The 27,319-nt window shown below is 38.9% G+C and overlaps 2 protein-coding genes across 4 annotated transcripts in view; one reads left to right on the top strand and one right to left on the bottom strand.

Annotated features, from left to right (window-relative positions):
- LRCH1 (leucine rich repeats and calponin homology domain containing 1) overlaps positions 1-12,874 on the top strand; it is a 123,634-nt gene extending 110,760 nt beyond the window's left edge. For all 3 annotated transcript variants that reach the window (XM_080612862.1, XM_080612863.1, XM_080612865.1), the window contains one exon: positions 10,387-12,874. In XM_080612862.1, the coding sequence (XP_080468988.1) occupies positions 10,387-10,500 (114 nt within the window). In that variant the 3' untranslated portion in view covers positions 10,501-12,874. The remainder of the gene's footprint in view (positions 1-10,386) is intronic.
- Positions 12,875-16,354: 3,480 nt separating this feature from the next.
- Positions 16,355-26,699, bottom strand: ESD (esterase D; the record flags this gene model as incomplete). Its single annotated transcript, XM_080613551.1, has 8 exons — positions 26,629-26,699; positions 25,768-25,856; positions 24,800-24,898; positions 22,036-22,160; positions 21,274-21,393; positions 19,506-19,604; positions 17,475-17,642; positions 16,355-16,435 (listed from the first exon to the last, which is right to left on the bottom strand). Exons 1-8 carry the CDS (start codon positions 26,694-26,696, stop codon positions 16,355-16,357), a joined length of 849 nt encoding a protein of 282 aa, XP_080469677.1. The 5' UTR covers positions 26,697-26,699.
- Positions 26,700-27,319: the final 620 nt, after the last annotated feature.

Raw genomic sequence — 27,319 nt, forward strand, 5'->3', positions numbered from 1 at the left:
TGCCTTGAAACTAGTTTCTCTGGTAAGCAGTTTGTGTTTCTCAAATACAGTACTAGTCCGCTCCCATTTTTAAACATGACCAGCATGTTTGTTCTGAGTTTTCACCCTTTCAGAAAAAGCCAAATACAATCTCATTGAAGTTTATTAACGCACTGGAATTTTGAGTTGAAAAAATTCTGCAAAATGACTGTAAAAATAGCAGTGTCATTGCTAGGCAGGGTGGTTTCCCCCTCTGTGTATCTACTTGCATAAGTAACAAAAACAGAATGAAAATGTTGATGCTTTTAACTCCCATTAAGGCTAGAACCAGTCGTGGTAAGCAAAAAAAAGGGAAAAAAGATGTCACTTCACTTTTTTCAATGTGTATGAATGCCAGTTCTGACTTGCAGGTAGAAGGGCCTTCTAAATATTTTAAAGTTTAATTTATTGCCAATTAGACCTTGAAAATTTGCACTAACAGAAACTGGACATCTGAATTTCCACGTTTTTATTGGTTGTGTTGTCAGACTGAAAAGCTACTAAAGAAACATAGTGTTCCTCTGAAACAGGGGATCTCTTTCTTTCTTCGATATAATTTCATTCAGTAAGTATTCACCATCTTTATTGATAGTAAGGCCTCCTTTGCAATGTAAAATGGTATATCTTAAAAGTGCATTTTGAAAGTACTAGTTATTGGTTGGTTTGATTTTAATGTAAAATATTGTGTGTGTATTGACATTACATTTTGCATTTCATTTTATATAGCTAAATTGCTACATGAAGTCACTGATAACTTTTTAAAAAATATCTGGGAGTCTAACCTGCTGATAACTTAAAATGCTACTTAAGGAATTTAGTGTCAAATTCTTCAGTTTAGGTACGTTATTAAAATTAACTATAGTTAGTGCTACATTGACATTTTCAGTTTCCATCCCGGGGTATCATTTAAGATGGTATTTGAATACCAAGTTTTAGGTTATTATGTTAGAGAATTTTGCATACTTCTAACAGTTTCTTAAAGTACTTTTTCTTGAGTCTTCATATTGCTGCTGCTGCTGCTTGTGCTTTTAACAGCTTTCTAACCCACTGTTTGCTATGATTTAAGTTAGATTTTTTACAACTGGTTCCATTTAAACATTTAAATAATGCCCAGATGGACAAAGGTATGCAGATCCCAGTGTCATAAGTGCATCACATGCATCTCCTCACCCTTGTGAATCTGGGCATAATTTTGGCAGGATTTGAAGGCCTGAACCCTTCTACCTTAACATTTTTGATACTATATGATAGCCTCGCTATTTAGAGGAGGTAAAAGAAGTCTTGGATGTCTAGTAAGTAAAGGAATGCTAGGAGGAAACTATTCCTACAGTTTATGCTAGACTATTGTGATAATTTATCTATCTTTCCATTTTTGTCTTTTTAATTTTATGCACTGTTTTTTTCTGTTCTAATGGCTGCCCTTCGGGATAGGCTGACCTCTGCTCTCCGTATGACATCCTGCAGTCGGATATTCGTCACATTCGAAAGACTGTTGACACTCTGCTCGCCCTCGGGGAGAAAACCCCACAATCAACTTCTTCTACCTTTCGCTCCTGGGATCTAATAGGCTTTTGTCTTTTCCACATACTTTTTATAGTCTTGATGTATATAACTTATCACTGGAATTTGCTAACAGCATAACCTGTTCGCATGTGCACACAAACTTTCTGCTTTGTCTCTGACAAATTACAGGTACTTAATTTCCTTCCTTTGTCTTGCAAACTTCTCCCTTTCCCTTGCTTCCCTTCCTTGTAATATCTTTATTAATCTCTTGAAATAGTAGAGAGAGGGAGTAGCATCTTGAAAGCAAGTCCCATCTCTTCTCTCCCCTCTAGCTCTAGTTTAAGAATTTATGTACCTCTTTATTTATAGTTTGTTTTCTTTTATGTTGCCTAGACTACATACTAAATGTGTTAAAGCAGTAAAGATACTCTTATCCCACTTTTGGGTGTAGGCTAGATGTGTATTACAAGCTAAACAGAACAGAGCCTCTTTACTTTTCATGAAAATCCAAGAATGGTGCAGATACTGAAGCAACTGAGGTGGCACTTGAACAGGCAATAGTATTTTCTGAGTTGGTGCCAATTATCTCAACCTACATTGTATTAAGAGCACTTGGAGAACTACCTTTCATATTACTGTTATTTTTTTAATACTTTAGATTAACTAGATTACTGTAACTTTAAAGATTGTTCCAATTAAATTCCGTACTGGAGTAGTTATGTTTTCCCATGTATGTTTTGTTTCCCTCCAGATTCCATAGAATAATCTTCTGCCACATAAAGCAGCGTTGAACTGCTTTTAAACACTTGCTATGTTACACCTGAAAGATGACTGTAAAATAGTAATGGGTATGAGCCAACCCATAATATGCAGGGGACTTTAGAATGTCTAAGGATGAAGATCATGGAGTACATTGTAATACAATAAGATAGTTTGAGAATAAGGTGTTAGATTCCTGTATCTGCCATTCTTATGTGTGATGTCAAGCAAGTCACATCACTATCTTGTCACTGTTTCATCACCTGTGAAAATGCAGGTAATGTTTGTTTGTTTGTTTGTCTAAGAAATGTAACAAGGAAAATACAGCTAGGAAAGTAGATCATCTGGGGAAGGCTCCAGATTTTCCATCCTAGAAGGTGTTAAAGAATAATGTTTGTTTGACATTAGTCAGGAGGCGTTTTGGAATGAGGATGAGGGTGGTGGACTGTTAACCTCCATTTCCCTTCCAGTTCTGTGTTCTGTTCATCTATTGTAAAACTTGAATGAGACAAATTTGGTTTTGTCTTAATCCTTATCAACATGGGAGATCCAAATTGATTGAAAAATATAGAACCTCAGATATAAGCCTACACTGACATTACAATATTGGCCTAGATGCTGTTAACTAAATTTGTAATTCATTCTCAGGGTAGCTAACCAAAGGACCTCAGCTTCATGACTGCAAGATAAATGCATTCATTTCTCACCGCCTAGTGATAAAATTACCTATAGACTTTAAGAGGATAACTAGCATAAGCACTTGTATGTTACTGATTATTCTGGCCATATGGTTATGATTTAGTGCCAACTACAAATATCTCTATTCCACAGATACATGTAAAATTTCATTAAGACTTCTAAATGCAGATCTATTCCTAGTTTCTATGGCTCAAATTTATACATATATAAAAAGGATGAAATTTATAATTAGATGCATATTTTAAGATGGAAAAATTCATTTCAGACTATAGATAAATCCAATTTTTTTAAAGGGTTTAGTGCCTAGCAGATTCCAGTGCATGCATATAACAACTCTATTCTAAAGAGTGTCTTCTGTGACCAGGCATGAGTTCAGGCTGTGCTTCTAGGTTCTTTATACTTGAGGAAAAGGTACTAGTTAGTTGAGTGTGTTGCTATAGATTTGTGCCCTCATCCTGCACAGGCCTGCCTTTTAACTGTGTGCCTCATTTCAGTGATTCCAACACTGGACACTTCCTTACTTAGAGTCAGAGCTTGACATTTAAGCTTCCCCTTTTACTATATCTTCGTCTTGATTTTGGTTGTCTTGTTTTAATGAGCTTTTCTACTGAGACTGAGAAAGTGGCATAAAGCTTGAATCAGTTCAGGATCTATTAATTGTAAGATGTTGGTATTTGAGACAAAAGTGATGTCTTCTCTAAGGCTGGGATTTTTTTACTCCTGCTCCTGTAAGTGTCCTGTAAGGTCTCATGTCAATAGTTTGTGTTGTGTGCTTCTTATGTACTACTGATCTACATGTGTATTTTAGCAGTTTTTAAAATCAGAAAATCAGGTAGGAAAAGTTGTTGCTACCATCCTATAGTACTCATCTGTCTCACTTTATAACATCCACTGTATCTAGTATCTTTGGGAGGGAGGTAAGAGGGGTCGTTCATCAGTGTGTTTTGCATTTCCAGTGTGCAGAAATGGAAGTTCATGTCTTCAGTGGTTTTGAGTGTTTTATCAGACTAAGCATTAGATTAGAAACTGAACTACTGATTACATTTTGTCACTATTCACAACTATGACAATATACAGTAATTAAAGTGGAACACTGCAAGCGCTTACTTGTAGTTACGGAGCTGAAGCCATCTTGAACCAGACTCTGAAAAACAAACATACTTGCTTCATGACAAGCACAGCCTTACCATACATGAAGCATGTGTGGTTTTGTATTTTTTCAGGTTGTTACTGATAACACTTCCAAATATACATAAATCTTACAGGGAAAAGAATAGTAAATATACCCTTACGTTTCTGTAAGTGTGAATGTAGTGACATCCTTCAAAATATATTTAAAACATAATGTAAATGTGAAAAATATCTGTCTGCCCATCCCCAAAGCCAATAATGCTCCCACTAAATGGGGAGGTGGAAACTAAAACATCTATGTAGGTCATTAATCTACTTTAATGGGTTCTTTGCTGAATTCAGAGTCCTGGTTTTGTGCTGCTGTTCCTGTGGATTTAGTGCTTGGGGAACCAATGGTTCAACAGACAGGTGGTTTCTCACCTTTGAGGAAACCCTAATATTGAGACATTTGGTTATGCTGCTCACACCCAAGTCACATGATGAAGTTGATGACCTTGGTTTTAAAACCAATATACATCTTAGTTCACCCACACATTTATTGATAACATGAATTATATTTGCTCCCTCATTTCTTTCCGAAGTCATTGTTTTCCATTGCAATGGTCATCAGAGACTTTCAAACTGATTTCTCCGTAAATTGATCTACTCCAATCTATATTGTGCCCATCATGTTGATTTCTCTTTTATTCTGTGGAGGCCATCTTATCCATGCTGCAATAAAGTAATAAATACAACTTCTAGTGAATATACATGCAGGTAAAATGTACTTGCACTGGATTACAAGTGGCATTTTGATGTGAAGGTTTGGCTCATTTTCCTTGAGCTGGAAAACAAATATTTTCAAGTGCAGTGTAATGCACTGTAAATAGTCCTTCAGATGCCTCTTTCTTGTTTGTTAACAATCTTTTAGAGCTGAAAGCTGTATATTGATCCTATTGTGTTCCCAGTAAGTTTTCTGGAAGTTACACTTGATGTGAATAGTGATTAAATTAGACCTGAGCAAATATTCAGTCCAGTTTTCTACTCCATGTGCACTAATTAATGAGTTTCCAAATAATTGCCATGTAATTGTTTTTCACAAAAAGAAGTATCCTCAGCATTTTACTTCTGTTACAAAAAAATGAAAGCAGTCATATATGCAGGCTTAGAAAAACAGTAGAGCAGGTTTCATGAACCTTTGCCATTTCCTTCATTTTTATTACATAAGCTGCATTATACAGAAAAAGCAGGATATAAATATTTTAAGGTAATGACCCATTCTACTTTGATTGAAAAACACACTAAGTCCTTTACTTTTATCTCTCAGAACTGAATGTATAAGGTTATGGAATAATTGGTATTTCCCCTTTAAGTATAAATTTTCTCTTACTGTTTCACGTGTGTCTGTCTTTAAGTTTTTTATTCCTTGCAGTTTTCTTGTCATTGTTTTCTTAGCGTGTTAGAATGAAACTGTGAGGCATTTTGGCAAAATATATGTTTTACTTTTAAAATTTTTTGATTCAAGGCCAGAATTTGTGAAAGGGTCCGAAGCCCACCCTCTGCAGATATAGTTTTATAAGTAATTGAAATTTATTGTATGTTCAGGAGATGCACATATTTAGACATTAACTGGCTAAGACTCCAAATACACAACTGCAGTATTGAAGGTCTGGTTTTGGTATTTTCTTTGTCCAAGTTGATCATAAGTGTATATACTTCAGAAAACACACTAATCTTTCCATTGGAAATTAAAAGGAAAAAAAAATTAAATATACCTATAACTCGAATTACTGTGCTTTTCTTCTGCTCTTCTGTACTTCAAATGGTAACTTCAGGGCATGTGAACACATGCAGACATCAACAGTAATACTGGATAAGGAAAAGGTATATAAAAAGGTATAATTTCAAATTGCCTTAAATATGTGAAAAAGTAAATATTTCCTATAGTTTCAACAACTCTTAAAAAAAATCAAACTTGGCCTTGACCTAACAAATGTCAAGGTTTTGTATATTTGACTTAAGTTTGCTTGAACATAAGGCCCTGATGTTTCTTTTAGTGACTTTTCAGACTACTTGACTCCAAACGTTGTGCTGGGCATTACATGGATTTATTTTTATTATTTGTCTTTGGGGAAATGCACATTCCAGTATTTCATTGTTTTGTGTATATTTGTTTTTTTCTGTATATCTGAAATTTCACGTTCTAAAAATACAAGGAAGAAGGAGCCATTGCTCTTGCAAAAGTGTAGAATTCAATTTTTCTGTATTTTTACTAAGAAATACAGTTGGGCCCTATTATTACTGTGATGTGGTCATTTCATTACTTGCCTATGTGATATGACAGCAGTTACATTTTTTGATAAATACTGTATGTGAATTGCCAAGCTGTTTGCCCTAGCATAAACCAATTCAAACAGTTATCTTGACTTTGAAGGCATCTGATGTCATAGAAAATAGATGTGTATGTGTAATGTGTCACGTATCCTTGTGGGATTTGTGGCCTTGTGTGTTACTGGTTTTCCTCTACATGGTCTAAATTAGACATTTTGTTCCAGGATTAGAAACTTGCTCTGGCCAGCACATGCATATGTCTGTGTTTGTGGGTAAAACTGTTGTCCTGTCTTTTTTGTTGCATTGTGACTCAGCCTCCTGGCTGCTGCCTCCTTTCGTGCCTTTTTTTCCCCTCCCATCAAAAGGGGTTTGTTCTTTTCCTTCATGATGGGTTTGTAATCATCTTTATCCATTCAGAATGGCTATGTGTCTGTAGAAAGTGGTCTGTTTGCAACATGTAGTTAAGTTCCTCTGTGTTCTTGGGGAGAAAAAATACATTAAAGTCTAGATCTTCATTTGTGTAGTAGAGAGAGATTCATGTTGCTATGAGCAGAGTGGCAGCCCTTCTGTCCACAGTTGTTTTTAAAGATTTTTAGAGTGGTCTTGAGATGAGTAGTAGCCAGTTCTGTCTGTGTTTCTGGGTTTTGCTTGGTGATGGTTTCAACTTGGGTATTTTTAGAGGTGATTCGTACTATAATATTGAAGTGTTATGGGTTTGATGCTAACGTGAACAGGACAAAAATCTCACTAAAGTTGAGAAGTCGGTGTGGTTGAGTCTCTTCAGTCATGGGTGTGTTCTTCTCTTGGTAGTCAGGCACGAAGTCTCAGAATGCCAGGATTTAAGAGAAGTTTTGAAATCTTCATGGCTTGTAGCTTCCCAGCTCTACTGTCAGTGCTTTTCAGACAGCAGCTGTAGTGGTTAGAGAGTGAGAAAGAGCATGGAAAATGGACTCTGCTGCAGGAACAGCGGCCAACATAAGGACTGAGACACCTGGGATCTTGGCCCAATGTAACTGCTGCTGTGCAGAAAGCTTAAGTTGATTTGCAGGATGTTCTGGTTTCCATCCTTGACAGGATTTGATTTTTCTTTTTCTAAGAAGAATTAAATACATTGCTCTAAAGCTGTGATTTGAAAAGTATGTGAGGCAGGGTTGATGGAAGCCATTTACAGAGCTTTGAAGATAGTGATTAGGGCTATAGATAAAAGAATTGATTTGTGACACGTTAAGATGAAGTTTGTCAATTTTAGGAGAAGGCATAGATCTCATTGTCAGTTTTAGAAAGTTCATCATAGCTATATCTTTAACTGCAGAACCATAAAATACTAACCAAGTTCCACCTTCATCATAATAACAGAAGGTCAGTTGTATATGTTTCAAGCGCTAATATCAGAGTATTGTAGATTTGTATGTGAACTGTGTCCCAAGACTGGCAAAACAAGTTTAGTAAAAATCATACATTTGAAGTAGAAATATTTTGGTTTCTTTTTTTTTTTTTTATTTGATATTACTTTCTCTATCTTCTTTTGTAGCTATTTCAGTCCGAATCAGGTATCAGTTTAAGAGTTTGCATCCAAACAGATATTTATGTTTCTTTGGAAAAGACACTTTTTTTCCAGAGAGATAAAAAGTTGGGGAGAACCATCTCTGACAGCTTGCGAGCAGATATCTCAGAAGAACAAACAGGGAGGAGCTGCAGAACTCAGTCTCTTAACTCTTAAATGAGCAATTTAGGGTAGGTTTGGAATGGGAGTGTGGGTGATCAACTGGAATGGCTGCAAGAAGGGGATGTTCCTTTGTGCTGACTGGGCAAATAGCTCCTATCAAAGGTGCCAGCAGGCAGCAAGCAGAGGAGCTTGCTGCAGCTGTTTGGTCAATGTGAATTAGAATCCACAAACTCAGTGGAAGTGGAAACCCAGGGCTGGCAGATCCCCAGAATGCAGCATCTTCCATGTAAGCTGTCCAGCAGGGAACTCAGCCAACCTCCTTGAAAGTTATCTGTTAGAAATTGGAGTTTGGGTCTGTGTGTGCGGAAGGAATCTACAATATTTATTTGGGGTTCTTGATTCTAACCATGAACCTTAAAAAAAATAAAATAAATTACAAACTCATTAAAAAAATCTTTTAAACATAAAATAATAAATATTAAAGCATCTTAAGTAGTAAATATAAAATATAAACATACAATACACATAAACTACAGTTATCAATATAAGATGCCATGATGGTGAATAAAGTTTTTTGCTCACTTTTTAGATTTAGTAATTTAAAGACAAGTTTTGCAGTTTTTCCTCTCATTGGGGTGTGAGGAACTTCACATAAAGTTTAAGCAAAGTGAAGTGTTCATTGTGCATCAATTCCTCAAAATTATGAGGAAATACTCATAAATGAAGTCAAAACAGAAGCAGCAAAGCAGCTGTTTAATGCTGGTACTGTTCCAATGGAGCTTTGGCCCACTGGAGGAGCAAACACTGGACAATGGTGGAAACAGATAAAATCATTTAAAGAGGTGCATAACATGACAAAAACTGTATTAATTGTTCTTATGTGTACCAGTTTCATCCTGAATATTGTATTGAGTTTTAAGGGTTCTGAGAGGTCAGGGAAGGGATGAGCTGAACAAAAAGTGTCAGGAGAAGAGTGGTTGAAGAGATTAGTGATGTTTAAATTGCAGATATAATCAATATGAATATAAGAAGGTGTTAAAAAGTACCATGAATTCCATAAAAATAAAATAAGGGGCCCTTAGGTGACATGACAGGAGTAAGAAGAATGTTCAGTAGAAGACAAGCCATTAATTAAAATATAATCTCAAATGCATCATTAGTTTTAGAAACTAAAAGTTTATTGAAAAGCTGAGAGATTCGATACTAAGAATATCAAAACAACCCTCTAAAGAATCAGCATCCCATGTCTGCTGAGGGTCAGGGAAGGAACAGGTTAGACCACGGATGGTGCCTTTTCAAATATAAAGCAACCTGACATGCACAGTTTAAGGACTTGGTGAGCCAGATGCTGTATCCATGTGTTTGTGTTTAATAGTGTCATTTGGGGTTCTTTTTTCTATCTGTATTTTTTTGTCATTCCACCTACGCTTTCGGCTTCCGTGTTGTGGTAACGAGTCTCACAGCTGTAATTATGGTTTATGTGATGTAGTCTAGCCTTCCCATCTACTTATTATAAACGTCCTGCCTGATTTCATCATTTCACGGATTTCATTAACAAGAATACTCAGTTACATGAAGAAAATCCTCCTCTTAAAGCGCGCCGACCATGACCCAAGGCTACCTCTCTAAGCGAGGCTTTCTGCAGTTATTCACTGGAGGGTGTCTTGTTGCCTGTGGGAGATGCAGTGTTCACTGTTCAACTGTCTTCTGGTGGAACAGCCTCTGTAGGCTTCATCCTGGCCATGATTGCCATGTCCTTACAGTGAATAAGGTTCATTTCTGGATATTTCAAAATAAGCTGCCAGTAGCTCAGAATGAAACACTTCACCCCATGAATATACAACATTACACACACTCTTTTGTGGCTTTCAAGGTGCATATCCTGGGAGCAAGTCCTCCCTGTCTAGAGCTCAGGGGTAGAACCTTTTTTAACTGATAAAACCAGCCGTCTGTCCCAAACTCACTTGTATGTAGTAACAGGCAAACACCATGTTACCTCACCTTGTAGGTCTAAGTTCAGTGTGTGCTTGCTGGTGCTCACACTTAGTGCAGATTACATACTGTAATGAACAGAACAGGGTGGTTTCTGAGGCCCAGGATATTTCCAGATCTCTCGCTAATTCATAGGTATAACGAGCAAAATCAGAGATGTTCTGTCAAAATCACAGAAGCTCTTTTTAATTAAAAATAGGAAATGGCTCCTGCTTGTTGGGCTCTGTGTTCCAACAGTGATCATGTAAAGCATTCTGCAGTGAGTATGAAGTATCCTAATCTATACTCCTTTGTTTGTCTCTTTCTAGGAGAAGCTCTGCCTGCCACATCACATCCTAGAAGAAAAGGGCTTGGTAAAAGTGAGCATAACAGTTCAAGCACTGCTAGATGTAACCACAACGAAACAAGCTTTATTCACATGAAAACTCCTCTCTGCTGTTACCAGTTCCACTGTGCCATCAAAGAGTCAAAATACTGCCCAGCTTTTTAAACTGCATTGAAAACAACTCAGTGCTCCAAGAGTATTCTTGTAATTCTGATTTCAAAATCACCTGTCAGACTGTACCTGTGCATCAAATGACAAACCAGAAACTAAACATTTTCTAGAGCAAATTAGCACTTCACTGCTTTTTATAGCTCACTTTGTATAGTACTTACTGAAACAGTCACCTCTCTGCCACTTACAGATGTGTGGAGTACACAGCTGTCTTGCAGCAAGATACCTTTGTGTTATTACCCTAAGAATCACTGTAGTCATGGGGGGAGGGAGAGTAAATCAGGCTTGTACCACTTTAGGTTTTTCTGCAGTTGCTTCAGGCTATGATTGCCTTTTAAAAATATCCAGACATCAAATATTTATATAAATATTATTTATTAGTGAGTTGTTATTCATCCTTTGGATGCAAAAATGTAAATTAGGAAACTGTATTTTATTACTGCTTTTTTGTGGTTAAACACTTTATTTTAATATAAATATTGAGTTATTTTTTATTCTACTTGGTGTGCAGTAGCTCTAGATCTCTGTAAACTGTATTTTCTAATACGTAAGAGAGAAAAAAGCAAACACAAGAGGTGCTTTTCTGAAAAAGACAGCTAGCTGGAATGCCATTCTTGATCTCTTGAATTTGTGGAACATTTTTGTCAGCATTCCGTTCAGTTTCCTACATTCCAGTAGCACTTTTCCCCCCGACTAGTGAATTGGCTGAAACTGAGAGCACACCCATTATAGTTGTATATAGATGTTTAAAAAACACACAAAAAAGGAAAGATGTAAACTTGAAAAGTAAATGTGAATGAGTATTTTTGATCGCTTATTTTACTATGCACAAGACAATTAACTTTTTCCGCAAGAAAATAAATGATGTGCATTAGGATCATGTGTCTTGAGATAGGATTTTGCACTGTAACTTGATTTTTTTTAAAGACTACAGCACTACAGAACAAATAGTAAGAAACAGCACAAGAACAGTAACGACAAGAGTCACCAGGTAGCCGAAACTGATATGTTTTCTTCAGAGATTCCTTTGAGAGGAGATAAAGTCATTAAAATTGCCAAAGGCCGACTCAAAGACTTGATCTTCCAGATCCATCCTGCTGGGTCCAGGGCTTCTCCTTGTGGTCTCCATCAGTTCCCCACAGAACTAAGCACAATGTTCTGCAGTGGATGTTTGTGGGATCAGACCTCTTATCCCATATCAGCAATAGAAAATAAGGTTCTTGTTCTTATCAATACTTTAAAGTATCATTTTATTATTAAAACATCACATATTTTAGATCAAGAAGTTCCATTCTTGCCATGCCTGGAACATCTATTTTCCTTTCCTATGAGAAACTTAGGGATGTAACTTCAGTAGGCAGGGCAGGAAAACTGCATGTGGGGAAGAGAAGAGCTAGGGGTCAGTGGTGAATGCAGGCAGGGAGTAATGACAAAAAAAAGAAGCAATGTGGTGGTGGGAGGACTAAATATTTAAGCAAGAGAATGGGGACAGGACTATTGTATAAAGACTTTTGGGAAGGGTGATGCATACCTGTCACAGACACACTGTGCTTAAACCCATCAGTATTCCCACAGTAGGTTTATAAAGGTTAATACAGTGTTTGATTGCAAACTTCTGTGATTCAATACCACAAATCAGGTATGTAGTGACAGCAGTGTGTCAGGAGGAGGAAGGTGGGCTCACAGCCAACGAAGCATAGGGTATGCATGGAATATCCAGTTACTTCAACCAAAGCAAAAGAGTTTATTTTACAGAGGGAACATTGACTTCAACTGTAATTTTCTGATTGGCAGCTAGCATATGGTTTCCTATAAAATGTACTGTGCACTTTAACACTAAATTAAAATGTATTTTAATATTTTACAGGGCTGCACAAATATCTGTTGTCAAAAAGCACGAGCAATGTAAAGAAAATAAGTTTTCAAGTCAGAGTTTATCAAATTTTAAATGCATTCACAGATCAAGTATAAAAAATAGGAGTATTGATTTCTGCGTCTTGAGGGATAAAATGCAGGTTTCCTGAGTATTTTTTTACAATGTATATATGGCAACATGAAGCTTTGTAATTATTATTTTGACAAATCTTGGTTTTTTCATAATTAAAATTTTGGTTTTCTCCTGATAGTGTCTTTCAGTATTTGCTTGAAGTTGGCTGTAAATGAAGAGCTCTAAATATTTTGTAATACAGCTTTTTTTATGCAGTCTTAACCTGTACGGCTGAAAGGAGAACCTCCATCAACCTTTGTACCCTATTTGTATGTGCAATAAAACACGCATGGCAAATCTCTACTACCCTAAGCAGCACACATAATGTATATAGATGATCTCTACTGTAGCTACAATTAAACTCTTATTATTTGTAGAAACCTTTTAACAACTGTCCCTCTGACTGACAGTTTCTTGTACGAGAGATGGTGTTGGGAGAGCTTAGCCGTGGGAATGATGGATGAGGGCTTGGGGATGGTTGCATTAACTGCCCTCTGCTTCTGGGGCTGGGTGTCATGGTGGGCTCTGCTCAGGGGGACAGGAGCTTCCACCTTCAGTTTGTTCTTACTCTTGTCACTGTGCAAGTGGTGTTCTTTTCACTGTTTCCCTCTTCTTCCCATGGCGCAGCTGCTTCTCCTCCCGGCCCTCCTTCTGAAATGCAGAGATTATTCCATAGGCTTTTGCCAATGAAATCTGATGATTTCCTTATTCTAGTGAGTCCAAACAGGAAACACAGTTCCACTTTCTGAGCTGGGCATAGAGAACTCAGTGCCTGTGCCAATGCTTTTATCTGCAGAAATGGGCAGTAGAAACTATTGTTTGTAGGTCCTACTCCAAAGCCCTCTTTTCCCATCCAAGTGCAGATTTTGGTATTTTCTCATTTCTCTAACATTTCTCTAACAACGTCTTTACCTTGACGAGGTGGTTTTATGGCTGTATTTGCCCACTTTTGCTAGTGGATTGTGGAAGGAGCAGCTCTTTCTGCAACAGTCTCCTTGGGAGATCCTGCTTTTGATTGCTGAGGAACCTTAAGTGCCTGTGTGGCTGTTGCGATACAGAGCCAGGACAGACCTGGTTGCTGTGTTATAATCTGCATAGGGTGTTGAGGCACTGGCACAGGTTCCCCAGAGAAGTTCAGGCTGCCCCATCCTGGCAGTGTTCAAGGCCAGGCTGGATGGGGCTTGAAGCACAACCTGGTCTAGCGGAAGGTGTCCCTGCCCATGGCAGGGGTTGGAACTGGATGAGCTTTAAGGTCCCTTCCACCCCAAACTATTCTATTATTCTATAATTTAGGCAGCAGAAGTCCTACGGTGGTGTTCTGGTGCTGTCCTCACTGAAGGTCATGTCCACCTGAGGCTTGTGCACTGCCAGTATCGGAGATCTGACAGCCTCGTGCAATTCCCATTACAGTGGTGCAGTGACACCAGGGGTCTGTAGCCATCTGCACAACTGCTGCATATGCCCCAGCTCTTCTCACAGGTTTGCACTGTTCCGGACTTGTGAAGCCTGTCAGAACCTTACCTGCTCACAAGTCAGGCAACTGCAGTCCCTCTCAAGAAGCAAGGCAGCAGTGCCTGTGAACGCTGAGTTTTACCACGAAAGCAAATAGTGCATGAGAACAGCCAATCAGTAGTAGTGCCAAGCAAGCAATGTGACAGGTATTTTCAGCTCCAGAATTATGGCTGGGCAGGTGCTTGGGGAAGCTGACATGGTAATGGATCTCCTGCTGGACTGTAAATTAAGGATACAGATAACAAAGCTTCCCACACCCATCCACAATATGCTGGGAAACTTAGAATTATGCCATATAAATTTATGAAGTATACAACAGGGCTTTCCCCCCACCATGAAGGGCAAGCTGCTTCCTACCATTAACCCAGCAGCTTTAAAATGGTGGTTTAAAAGCACCTGCAGTAAATTACAGGGTTAAATGGGCTTTTTAATCTCCTCTAATATAACACACAGGTGCATAGACTCCTGTTAGGAAATGAAAAAAGTGGCATGCCCATTTCCCTTAGCTACAATGAACAGAAATAGTGCCTTTGAGAGATAACAAATGGAAATGTTTGGTGTTAAAAACACCTGCCCCAAGCTGAACTCCCCAACTGCTGCTGCCCTGCTCTGTCCACAGTGCTTGGCCCAAAGCTACTGCCCAGGAACACATTTGCTGGCCATGAGATGGAGAAGGAACAACTAGAAGAAGCTGCCATACATGAAACAAGCTTTTGAGCCCATTTTGCTGTTGTGGGAATGGAAATACCTAAACATTTAGCAGTTGTGGCTTGAAGTTTTTATGTCAATGTCCTACTTTATAAGAAAGGGGGAGTCAGTACCTGTTGTAAATCCACAGCGTGGAAACCTTGCATTCAACATTTCAGAGAACTCTTGCAATGCACGCAGCTGTATCTTCATAGAATAGTTTGGGTTAGAAGGGACCTTAAAGCTCATCCAGTTCCAACCCCCCGCCATGGGCAGGAACACCTCTCACTAGACTAGGCTGCACAAAGCCCCATCCAACCTGGCCTTGAACACTGCCAGGGATGGGGCAGCCACACCTTCTCTGGGCAATCTGTGCCAGTGTCTCACCAGCCAGCCTTCTAGGCTTGCTTCAGGAATTGGCAGATGCAAGACCAGTAGAAGTCAATACATAATTTAAGCCTGTCACCAGCAACAGAAATTGAGGTTCCCAGCATCAGCCTCCCTGCAACACAATCTAGCAGGGGCCAGAGAAACACGCGAGCATTCAGCATTGCTTACAAAAAACAATTGATCCTACAGCTACCCTCTAATTTCCTCTGTCAAGAGAGAGTCAGGGTTTGAGCAAGGATGAAGGTTCAGCTGAACCATGGGCAAGCAAAGTTTACAAGTAATTGTGTGAACATCAGGTTGACAGCTCACTGGAACAAGCTGTGTTGTTAGAATGGTTTGGAACATCATTTAGTGCCAGTGTTCTTGTCCCACACAAGGTAGCAGGCAGAATTCTACCACTGGGAACTAGTTTAGGCCTACAACTGTCAGGCCTGCAAAAATCCTGTTATTTTTTGTCAAATAAGCACACTCTTTCCCATAATGAGAGAGCATCTAGAGATAGGAACTGCCTTTTTTTTCTTCAGATCTATTTATCAGTTTCCTTTCAGTCCTGTTAGTCTAAGAAAGCCAGAAAGACAGCACTCAGCAACAATCAAACCCTGCTCCCTTCAAATAGTTTTTAAGAGGTTTTTTCTTTAAGTATCATCCTTGAAATACTCTTCAGATTATTTGATGTTAATAACACACTGGCCAACAAACCCCACTGCACAGCAAGCTGCTGTCTGTATGCTCCACCACACATTGTCCTTGGTATGCATTTAGACAGGCCAAGGAAAAATAAAGCAGCCACTTCACATTAATTAAGTGGCTTCATTGGTTGTGCCACTAATGACTTCCTTCAGCATTAAGCAATGAAGTGAACAGTGGTATTTAATTAGCTGAAGAAGGACACTTGTTATTCATCTTGAGGTCTCAAATGCACACCTACATTCATAGCCTGAAACTAACTCATCAGCTCATTTCCATTCTGACCTAGAATGCAGCATGCACCTTCATGATGTTGGCGGATTTTTCAAAGCATTCAAGAACATTCAAAATACTTACTCTAAAGCACACACAGCAAACTAAGTGGGGCTTTTATTTTCCTTAGCAGTACAATCAGAGGAGCTCCATTTTACAGACACTACTCCAGCAAATGGTTTTTGTTTAGTTCATCTCTATCCCTTGATTCATAATGGTCAGATGATGCTCACATCCAGAGGGTTCAAGCATTGAGGTATTTTGCATGGTGCTTGATGTGGTCATTAATAAATGTAGCAATGAAAAAATAACTGTGATCATAACCCTAGAAAAAAACAGCAATAAAGAAATCAGCAAATACACATAGTTCATGATACAGCAATCATGCTAAGCTCTCTTCTAGGGAAGTTAATGCATCTCCTGGTTTGATCTGTTTTAAGAACTCAAAAATACCAGTATTATATATAGAAAATGCCAAGGATACCAAGCAGGTGAAATATCTAGAACACTAGGAAGCTGAAGAAACAGAAAGTACCCTAACCTGCCCCAATCTGGGCATGTGAATCAGAGCTGGGTAACAGCATCAGTTGCAGAGCAAGATGCAATCTGAGAGAACAGTCCCCCCTCACCAACATTGTCCTACTCATAAAACACATGGTATAAGTAGAACACAGCCCAGGCCTGAATTAGTGCTCCAGCACTATGCTATAGTGGCACGTAAACCTCTGAATTACCCCACTCTGTCAGCACTTTCTCTTTCAGTGCAATTCCTCACTCTCTACAACCAGGATGCTCTGGGCTCAGCTGGAAGTTGTCAGTCACTTACAGACTCGAGCACTCTTAAGACAAGTGCTGTTCTAGGTCATCACACCATAGGAAAGAGAAATCCTTCCACCTGGCTCTTTAAATGAATTTAAGATTTCAAGCAGTTCCACACCTTTCCCAACCTACACAAACACATGCAAACTAAATCACAAAGGTTTATGCTAAACACACTACCCACAGTACAGGTGAAGAATCCAGCAAAAGCACATCTGTCACTTCGCTCATACAGTGACTGTGATGCTTATGAAAAATCATTACTGCTGTTTCTTCAGGTGACCACCGAGGGATCAGCTTCTCCAAGCTAAAATCATGACCCCACCTAGTGGTGAAGTGCAGCTGAACCTGATGAGATATTGCACTCCCAGATAGCTTGTATTAAAGAAAATGTCACTTGTCACCCTCTTCAGCACAGGTAGGACAGACTCACAGGTTAAGTGACAGCATGCCCCCTTAAGAGACACTCCCTTCACTACTTTCCACACAGACCCAAAAATCACAAACCAGCAACTGGACAATTAAGCACTGCAGAAGCAACTTGCCTGCTGTAGTCTGAAGACTACTGGGACTTTCTGCTCTGTGCAGGCAGCGATGAAGTTATCAGGCAGTAACTGGCCTGCTGATAGGAACTGGTCATCTTTGCCTTGATCAATCAAGATGTCCAGGGGAGAGCCTGCATAGGACTTCACTAGTTGGGTAGCATCATATGCCTGCAGAAATACAAAAGAAACAACATTCAGCCACATACATCAGATTGGATTAAATTTGCTGACTGCAAGAAAAGGATGGCATATAGAGAGTACCGGGTGGTACCGATCAGGACATCAAATTACACTTCTGAAGAGCAAAAAATTGAGAAAATTCTAGACAACTGAAAAGTCATACCCAGTATGATCTAAGTAATTACCAAGCTAGCAGTTTGACCAAACAGAACATCCAGGCCAGGGCTAAATTCATACAGAGCATCACCAATATCATCTAGTACCGATTCATAAGCTTGTACAGAAACTAGATTCTGCCAAAATAACTCGGCACCTTGATGGAACTATTTTGGCAGCTAAAGGTCAAAACACTGGTGTAACACAACAACACTCCTAGAAGGCACTGAATCTGAAGGTTACCAAGATAATTTGACCAAGAAAACTTTGTACAACTGAGAAACAAAAGTGCCACACAGCATAGATTAAAAACTATTAACACATATGCATCAAAACGTAATTGTGAGTGGGAAACATGTTTCCTGTGGGGTCCTGTGCTTGTCATGTTCAAAATAAAAATCCTTTAAAAAGGTAGAGAAGTGTTTAAGGCACTGGACAAGACAGATCACCAACAGAAAACAGAATGCAAATTCTACACCAAGGCATCAGAACCATGCTTCCAAAATGCCATCAGATCCAGAAATGACACTACAATGGAAAAGGGAGCTTGGACTCAGCCAAGCACTGTGGCCATGGTATGAAATGACCTTGCACATACCTACCTGGCAATTTGAAGCAGAAATATAGAGATCAGAGCTTGTACATCTGTGCCAATGGCAGGCTTAAGTCTATTCCTGATGCCTGCTGTTGATCTACTGGACTGGATTTGCAGAAGAGCTCCAAAGCAAGTTAAGGGGCCAGAAAACTTTTGGGTTTTTTCCCCAAATAAATTCATTATGTTAAGTGTAAGCAAGTTTAACCAGCATTTTCTAAATATACAAACTACTCTACTACTTGTGAAAGCTGCTAGTGCTTTCCATTCCTGTAATGCTTTAATCAGACCTTGATGTCTTCCTAAGAAGTATTTTAATCTAATTTACAAGGGATTAAACTGCAGCTTGTGTTTATTCACAAGGAATTCAGAATACCTGGTCATGATGATCCCCTCTAACTTAATTCCAGCAATGCAGTGCAATGTTTATGCTGAGATGAAAAATACTGAAGGGCTGCACATATACACAGTGACATGCACACAAACACTTTTCTATCATAGCCATTCATATATGACTACTTATATTTCAAAATTCAGGCCCTGGAGCTAACACCCAATGTCGTCTGTTTTCATCCTGTTCCACGGGATACCAAATTCCAAGTACCCAATGGGCTCCTCTTCTATCTGCCTCCAACAGACTAACCCTGCAGATGCTGTGAAGTTCATCAGTCTCTACACAGTTTGTAGCAGTCCCTCTTTTCAGGCTACTACAAAACCCAGCTGTTTCATATATTGAGAAGTGAGGTTTTGAGAGACAGGCTGTACCCTAACTCTCTTTAAAACTTCTCACTGCTTTCATGCATTACAGAAAGTCTCAGACTGTTCATAATTTTTCTTAGCCCAGATTTTAAGACCTTCATAAAAAAGAGAGGAATATAGTCAATTTGATGAGAGCCTTCTATCTCATTGCATTTGTTATAAGCACCATCAGGCAATAGCAACTCAGACCCACCAGAAACATACAATGCTTATCTGTGCTTAGGAGTGTAGTAAACCAGCAGTACCAGCTCAGGAGCACACTGGAGTTTTATTCCAGACTCCTTCTGCAATATATTTACCAGATCATTCATGTGTTATTAAAGGACTGTGGTTGCAGCACATACCTCCCACTTGCTTACATCTGGTCCCAGATATCCACCAAGGGCTTTCTTCCCCCACTGACACTGAATCGGGTTGCAGATAGGAGCAAATGCTGACACAGACTATTCAAAAAGAAAATATGACAAAAACCTGTATGAATTCAGAAAAGTGATTTCAGGTAACTAAGAAGCAAATGAAAAGCCTTTTCGAAAATGGTTTAAGTTACTGCCAGAACCCAGGACTCCCTCAACACTTCAGGCTAGGTACCCTAACCACTACCCTACTTACCTCTTATTTGTTCTTTCTAGGCCCACAGTTTTGCTTTCCTTTTTGCACATCAGCCAAGCTACAAAATGCAGAGCTAGACGCCCCATTCTTTTCTTTGTCGGGAAGTGTTGACTTGAATTCTCTTAAGCAGCAGAAAAGGATCTCAATTCTACTGTTGTGTCAGCATGGTCAGAGTGGGACCATTTCACCTTCAACTGTATTTTGGCAGAGCATAACAAAAGCCTAAGGCATGATGCTGCTCAGCCAGTCTAACCGTGCAACAGTGTTTCATGAGTTCAGGTACCTCCAGGATCAGCAGTCAAGAAAAGCACATTTCGGATCACAACTCCATATGCTGGTGTCAGAAGTCCAAGCCCTGTTCCTACGTCATTCTTTTTGATTTGTGCATGGGACACCAAAATTTCCACTCATGTCTTGCAAGAAACAGCAATAAACCATCCGAGCCACTGCCAGCTTTCCTGGATTTTGCTATTTTCAATTTAAAGTTTCATTCTTTTAGATAATACAATCAGCAGTTAAGTGCCAACAGTGAAAATGGACATTTCTGACCTACTGGCTTCAAAAAAAAAAAAAAAAAAAAGTGACATAAAAATAAAGCTTTATCTTACATTTAGCTCTCCTACAATGCCAAGCAAATGACACTGAGCAAATGGTATCCTATTTTCAAAAATGCAGTTCAATTTTTGCAGCAGCTGACCACAAAGTGCAGGACCTGGACAGCCCATGGAAGGACTGATCCACTTAGGTAGAGCCCCTCATCTCCCAAACACCAATGCCCAATTTGCCCTCAGAAATGCATTTTACATAAGCTTATCTCCAAAGAGAGCAACAAAATTTCTCTCAACCTTCCTGAGTGTGAGGAAAGGCAAATCAGTTCCAGCATATGTAATTTAGGTTCAAATAGAACACAGATGAACACAACTTCAGATACCTTAAATATACTGAAAATCAATCTTTAGGAAAGCTGACATGCAAATCTTTGGAGGAGAAAGAACTGGGCCAGGGGGAAAGGGGAGAATCTCCTCCAGATACTGTTCCATGTGCAGTTTGGGTGCTTAACAGTTACACAGTTGGAGTTAACAGACTCCGTAGTAAATTCCAAGCAAACACACATACAATGATTTGCTGGTAATAAAAGCTCTGAAATGAACAAAACAAGATTTGAAAAGATAAAGCACAGCACACAACCAGACTTCTAGACAATACTAAAGGCATAAATCAACTCCAGAGCCTGTTTACATTTAAATATAACAATTGGTTTGGAAGAGCTGTAGCATCATCCAAAAGAAAGTGGCCTTTTCTTAACTCTGAAATATGGTTTTCTTAATCTCCTCGATACTCACACTCCAGAGTGTTTTGCATATTCTAATAATAGGTATCAGTGGACTGCCACAACTAAAACTATTTATAAACTTAACAGTATAACACAAGTTGGTATTATGATTTTTTCCTCACTTCTCTAGAAACCTGTATAAGTCTCATAAAAGCCACATTATATCTTACTTTGTACTTTCCAGGATTCTTCAGAGCAAGAATAAGAGCTCCATGTCCTCCCATGGAATGCCCAAAAATAGACATCCGTTCAGGGTCAGTTGAAAAATTGGCATTTATTAGTTTAGGCAGCTGTAAAGGAACAACAGTGTAATAAAAACGTTAAAGCAACTCGAGTATGTTTAGGGGAAAAAGCAGAGAACTAACTAATATGTTTTAGTGCCAGAAAGCCACTGAAAGCAAAGGCACATCTTTGCTTCTAGCCTGATATTTGTGATCATGGTCTGAAGGCAATTTGAAACAGGACTGTAAAATCAAAATGAAACAATTCATCTGATAATAGGTACCTCAAAGTATCTCTGTAGAAATCTATCATAACCCTGTAACACAGGATGTGGGAATTTCCTAACAGTCCTATTTTAATAGACACAGAAATATGTATGTGCTCCTGTAAGTGACCAGAACGGCCCATATGCTCCCTATATTCCCATTACCTTTAGCTTGAATCCAGACCACACAAACCCCATGTAAACTGAACTCTCACCTTTCTAATATATACCTCAAGGATCTCCTTTTACATCTACTTAAAGAAAAACAAACAACCCCACAACAAAACTACCACCCAGCCTTCCAAGACAGACAGTACGAACAGTTTAAATGAGCAATACAACTGAAGTACTGGTGCAGTGAAATGCAGTGGGTTGCTTCAGAAGCAGCAGAGATTACTTCTTTATCTTACCCAAAAACACTAGGAGAACCCAGCAGCAAAGTTACCTCATCCTTTATGTAGGAATACATCCTATAGTTTGTTTTCCAAGGCTCTTCAGTGGCATCCACATAAAAACCAGCACCGGTGCCAAAATCCCAGCTTTCATCTTCTCCTTCAATATTGCAGCCACCTACCATGAAAATTCTTTCTGTAGTTACTGTCTTTCATAGAATCATAGAATGGTTTGGGTTGGAAAGGACCTTAAAGCTCATTTAGTTCTAATCTCCTTGCCCTGGGCAGGGACACCTTCCACTAGACCAGGCTGATCAAAGTCCATCCAACTGGTCCTCAATTGGAGAAACTGGGCATAAACATCAGAGACTCTGGACACAAGTTTCTCAATCAACATGACTCTGCTCCTCCAACTATAAGACAACTCAGATTTTCATTCATTAATACAGCATTTGCAAGTTTTATTTCAATAACATTTTCAAAATGCTACTTATATATTACCTACAGATGTACCCAGCTTTCAACTTGTTTCAGTATCCCTTAATAGATAAATATAACATACAGATCTCTCCTAAACTAATTCTGTAAAGCTTTGGCCAATGTACCCAGAGACTTACTCAGAAGTTGTTACTTATTAGTTGGTGCTATCAGCTTGTTTCAGTTAATAGACTTCATTCTATCAAGTACAAGAAATTGAGAAACAGAAACTGTTTCTTTCCCGTGGAAGGACAGAACCATGTATCACCAAATGGTGTGCCCAGACCAGTTTATGTGCTACAAATAAAGTCTGTTACACCTCCCTTTTTAGGGTTCAACAGCATAATAACGCTTACTGTTCCTATCATTTTCAAAGTATATAACTCCATCTTTTCTGCAATTTGTTTCATTGCTCCCACCTATAACTTCCCCATAAAACTTAAGTAATTTCTTCTGTGACTAACTGCAGGGTTGCATCCTCTTTTCCAAGGCTACACTTTCAAACTGAATTTGCAGATGTCTCCTTGAAAGTCAATACATCCCATCTAGTCCTCTCTTACTCTCCCTTTGATTAGCCTGTGATTTACCAGCTTGGTTTGCAGAACAGAATGCAGTATTTCAAGGTGTATGTGACAGGAAATAATGGCCTCCCCTTCTCCAAAATCTCCCTAGTTTCTGCTATCCCAAATTACATGGTCTTTCACTACTGTTAGATTACACTGCAAACCCACATGTAATTTGACAATCCCTGACAACTTGTGCAGAAATATCTGCCACCCTGTCACAGTGTGAAATCAGATTTTTACAAGGATCAAAGCTGAGTTTGCTCCAGTGATGTGCCCTTGAACACTGAGTGATTTTGTAACTTAACAGTCCAGCAGTCACAGGGACTGGAGATGCTTACACAACATGCTGGATATAAAGAAGTCTCTCTTTGGTCCTTTGGGGGTAGACAAACTCAGAAAGTCCTGGCAGGCAACGAAGGCAATGATGGTTCTGCTAAAAGTAACTTAAGGGAAGCCTTGAAAAAATAAATTTTAAAAGGAATTTGCAAAATACTGGTCAGCACACCTGTCTGGAAAAGCAAACCCCTACAAAGAAGGAAAAGTAAAGTCTATCAGGTCTGACAGAAGGTTTGTAATGACAGGTACTCCAAGCTTTCATGTGTCTTTTTCCCCATCCAGATACATCTCCTAGCTTCTGGAACATAATTCTTATGTAGTCCTAACTACACAGTTAAAAAGCACTTATAAGCATTTTCACTACATAAGCTCCGGTCTCTTAATTTGTGATTACATTTGAACAGCTCTTCACTTGTTTCTCCAGACAGCTCATAGCTTTAAGAACATTTGGGGTCTTTGAGCTAAAACCTAAGTGCATAACATGAAACTCATACTGAAATCCATCTAAATAGCAGAGCAATGCTGATCATTGCCTGCTAAAAGGCAAGAGAGAAGCTGCAAAGAGGGTTTTAAAAGAAAATGGATAAAGCAATGAACTATGAAAATTAAGTTGCTCATTGAGAGTCAACCTACACAGATAACACTAAACACAAGTCCCAGTATAATTATCCAGTGTGCATTTCTGGGTTTTGAACTGTCAGAACTTCAAAAACTACATATGAAAACTATTTTCTGGAAAGAACATAACTTCATTTCCATATTACTCCAAGAGACTTCAGCTGAATCCAGCAAATACTAAACATAATACCCCGAATCCCTAAAAGACTGTAACTGCAGATCCACCATTTTCAGTTTTCCCATAGCACACATAAGCTCAGCCTTATAGAGATACCAGCAAATCATTAAAAAAGGCTATTCATCAGTAGTCTGTTGCAGCTGCAGGGGGGAAGGGCTCCTGGTTTGCTTCTGTAAGTATTGGAACCCTCTGAAGGCATGTATTTAATCAGCTTTAGAAGACAAAATACAATAAAGAGTAAACATTACATCTTTGTGTGATAACACAGTTCTGCAGATTTTTTTAAAAATCTCAGCAAGTCACAAAGTGCAGGCCAGTGTCTCTGATAGCACATGCCTTGTTTTCCCTTTCTTCCCTCTCCTCATTCCTGCTGAACTCAATGGCCCCTTTGTTCAAGTTTTAGTGCCATGACAATAAAAGAATTTCAAATGTCAGACCTTCACTACCACATTATTAAGACAAAGACATATACCTAGATAACACCACAGACAATATACCTAGCAAACAATATAAGAGGAGAGGTCATCTTCTGACTCAGACGGGCAACCTACTTTGTAGTAAACTGCAGTGCTTCAGTCTTTTAGGGTGAAGACAGTGTACTTCAGTGTAACAACTGTTACCATGCCTCTTGTTAAAACTTACGTGGGCTTGTGTCTGGCGCGACTACAATAAGGCCATGTTCAGCTGCAGCTTGCTGAAAACCAGCTTTTGTTATAAAATTCTGTTCTGTACAAGTTAATCCTAGAGAAATAAAAACAGCACTGGTTACATGTTGCTCGCAGTATCCCAGTTTCAAACCCCTCTTTCACAGAATGAATGAATCATAGAATTGTTAGGGTTGGAAAGGACCTTAAAGCTCATCTAGTTCCAACCCCTCTCCCATGTGCAGGGACACCTTCCACTAGACCAGGTTCTCAAAGCCCTGTCCAACCTGGCCTTGAACACAGGCAGGGATGGGGCAGCCACAACTTCCTTGGGCAACTCGTGCCAGTGACTCACTACCCTCACAGTAAAGAATGACTTATTTATATTTAACTTGTATCTCCCCTGTTTAAGCTTGAATTTGTTACCCCTTATTCTATCACTATAGTCCCTGATGAAGAGTCCCTCTCCAGGATCCCTGTATACACCCTTCAGATACTGGAAGGCTGCTATGAGGTTTTTGACAGAAAAGGTTTTGAAAATCAAGAGGGACAATTTGGCTGGCTCCCATGGGCTAGACTTTGTTCCCAGTCCTGTTAAATGAAGCAGTCTGTCACAGACAAACAGGAGCAGGAGGTATCCCAGTCAGAAGGCCTTTCAGGAGAACCTTAAATATATATATGCTTCAGAACAAACAGAATGTACATTTTTGAACAAAAAGGGAGAACATTTTGAACACTGAGCATTTTAGAACACATCCCAGTAAGCTACCCCTGAAACCACCTACATCCATCTTTATCACAAAACACCTGAAGTAAACCTGTGCTCCAGGAGACCATGATTTATAGACTGCAAGAGCTGCCACTGTAGTACCTCTACATCAGGTTTTCAGTAACTGTAGCACAGTTAGCTTAAACTTAGTAACTTGAAAAAGATAACCTGAAGCAGACAAAATTCATGTTACTTACCAGAGAGCCAATACAGCACAGGACACTTTGCGGTTTCTGCTTTTGGAGGCAAGTAGATTCCAAATTTCATTTTGCATTTTAGCTCTGCACTGTATTAATAAAATATTCCTTGTCATCACCACTACTAAATCAACAAGGTCACTAACATTAAAAAGAGAAAGTTGAATCAATGCATTTTGTTCAAAGAGAGATTTTTCGGTGAATTATAACTTACTAAGTTAAACAAAGTGAAAAGCAATTTTAAAAGTCAGCCTTAGCCTCCTGAACTGACAATAGCTAACCTTCTGTCCTGGTTTCAGCTCGTTCTGAACATACTTAAAACAGAGACTTACAAATAAGCCACGTTTTTGCAGTGCTGCTAACTGGGAGCAGTTTGAAAATTGAATATTTAACTTGAGCTTTGTCTATTAAATTGGAAAGTGATTTGTACCACATGACTTACAGAACATACACTGCACAGCATACCCCAGCAAGGTAAGTTTTCAATCTGCTAAACCTACAGATTTTTTTAATTAATTGTCCAATTAATACTAAAGCCTAAAATTTTCAATAAAATCTTATCTAAGCACAAATCATGACTTTTATTTTGGATCAGAAATGGAAGATTTTCTATTCACCTTCACCAAACAAGAATCTATTTACTGTGTCTATCTGCCCACAGTACTAAGCATACTAGACATGTTAAACATTAACACAGAAATAAAAGAACACAGCCAAAGCAACAGTATACAGGATTCCTTACTGAAATACTGATATTGGTGAGAACACACCATCTCCCTCCAGGCTGAGAACACTTACAGGAACAATAGTATGGATTCACTGCCCCATGCTAACCATCTAGTTTGCTTTTGTAGTGTTTACCTGTCATGTTCAAAGACCTTCTGGAAGCCCTCAAAGCACCGGTTGCTGGAAACCTGTTTCAGTGCCATGGCTTCAACTGCAAATCAAGAAACAAGAAAGGAGAAGTTAAATTTGAAAATAAAATACTTCTGGACTTAGCATGAGTTATGAGAACACAAAAGTTACATACAACTTAAAGCACCTGCAAACACTTTCTGATGTTTCATTAAATTTTTATTTCCCCACAGAAACAGAGGGGAGGGGGAGCTAAACTCTTGCAAGCAGAACTTACAAAGCCTTTCTGCTTTCCTACAGATCCACATCGCCAATCACTTTTATTTCTGCAGTAACCATAGGTCGCTCCTTATCTACCAATGCTGTTACTAGACAAGAAATTTCATGTGCTCTGGTTAGCCTGGAGCTGCCCATGTCAGTGTACGGGTTTAGTATTGGGTCTAGTGTATAGAACATCTGTTTATTCCTTGAAAGTGGAATGTGGGATAGGAGGTACCTCAGAGTATATAGTAATGGACATAGTACATGCACTGAATGTATTTCCTGGCATTAACGTAATGGGGCAGATAAATTAATGTATAATTATACATAAGGAAAGGTAGAGGGGGAAGTTAAAGAAATGTTGGGGAGACACTTTGCATTCTTGTAGTTGAGATTTGCAACTGTTGAGGTCATAGACCTTGTAGAAAAGCCAAGT

Source organism: Psittacula echo, assembly GCF_963264785.1.
Source record: "Psittacula echo genome assembly, chromosome: 3".
NCBI lineage: Eukaryota > Metazoa > Chordata > Aves > Psittaciformes > Psittacidae > Psittacula > Psittacula echo.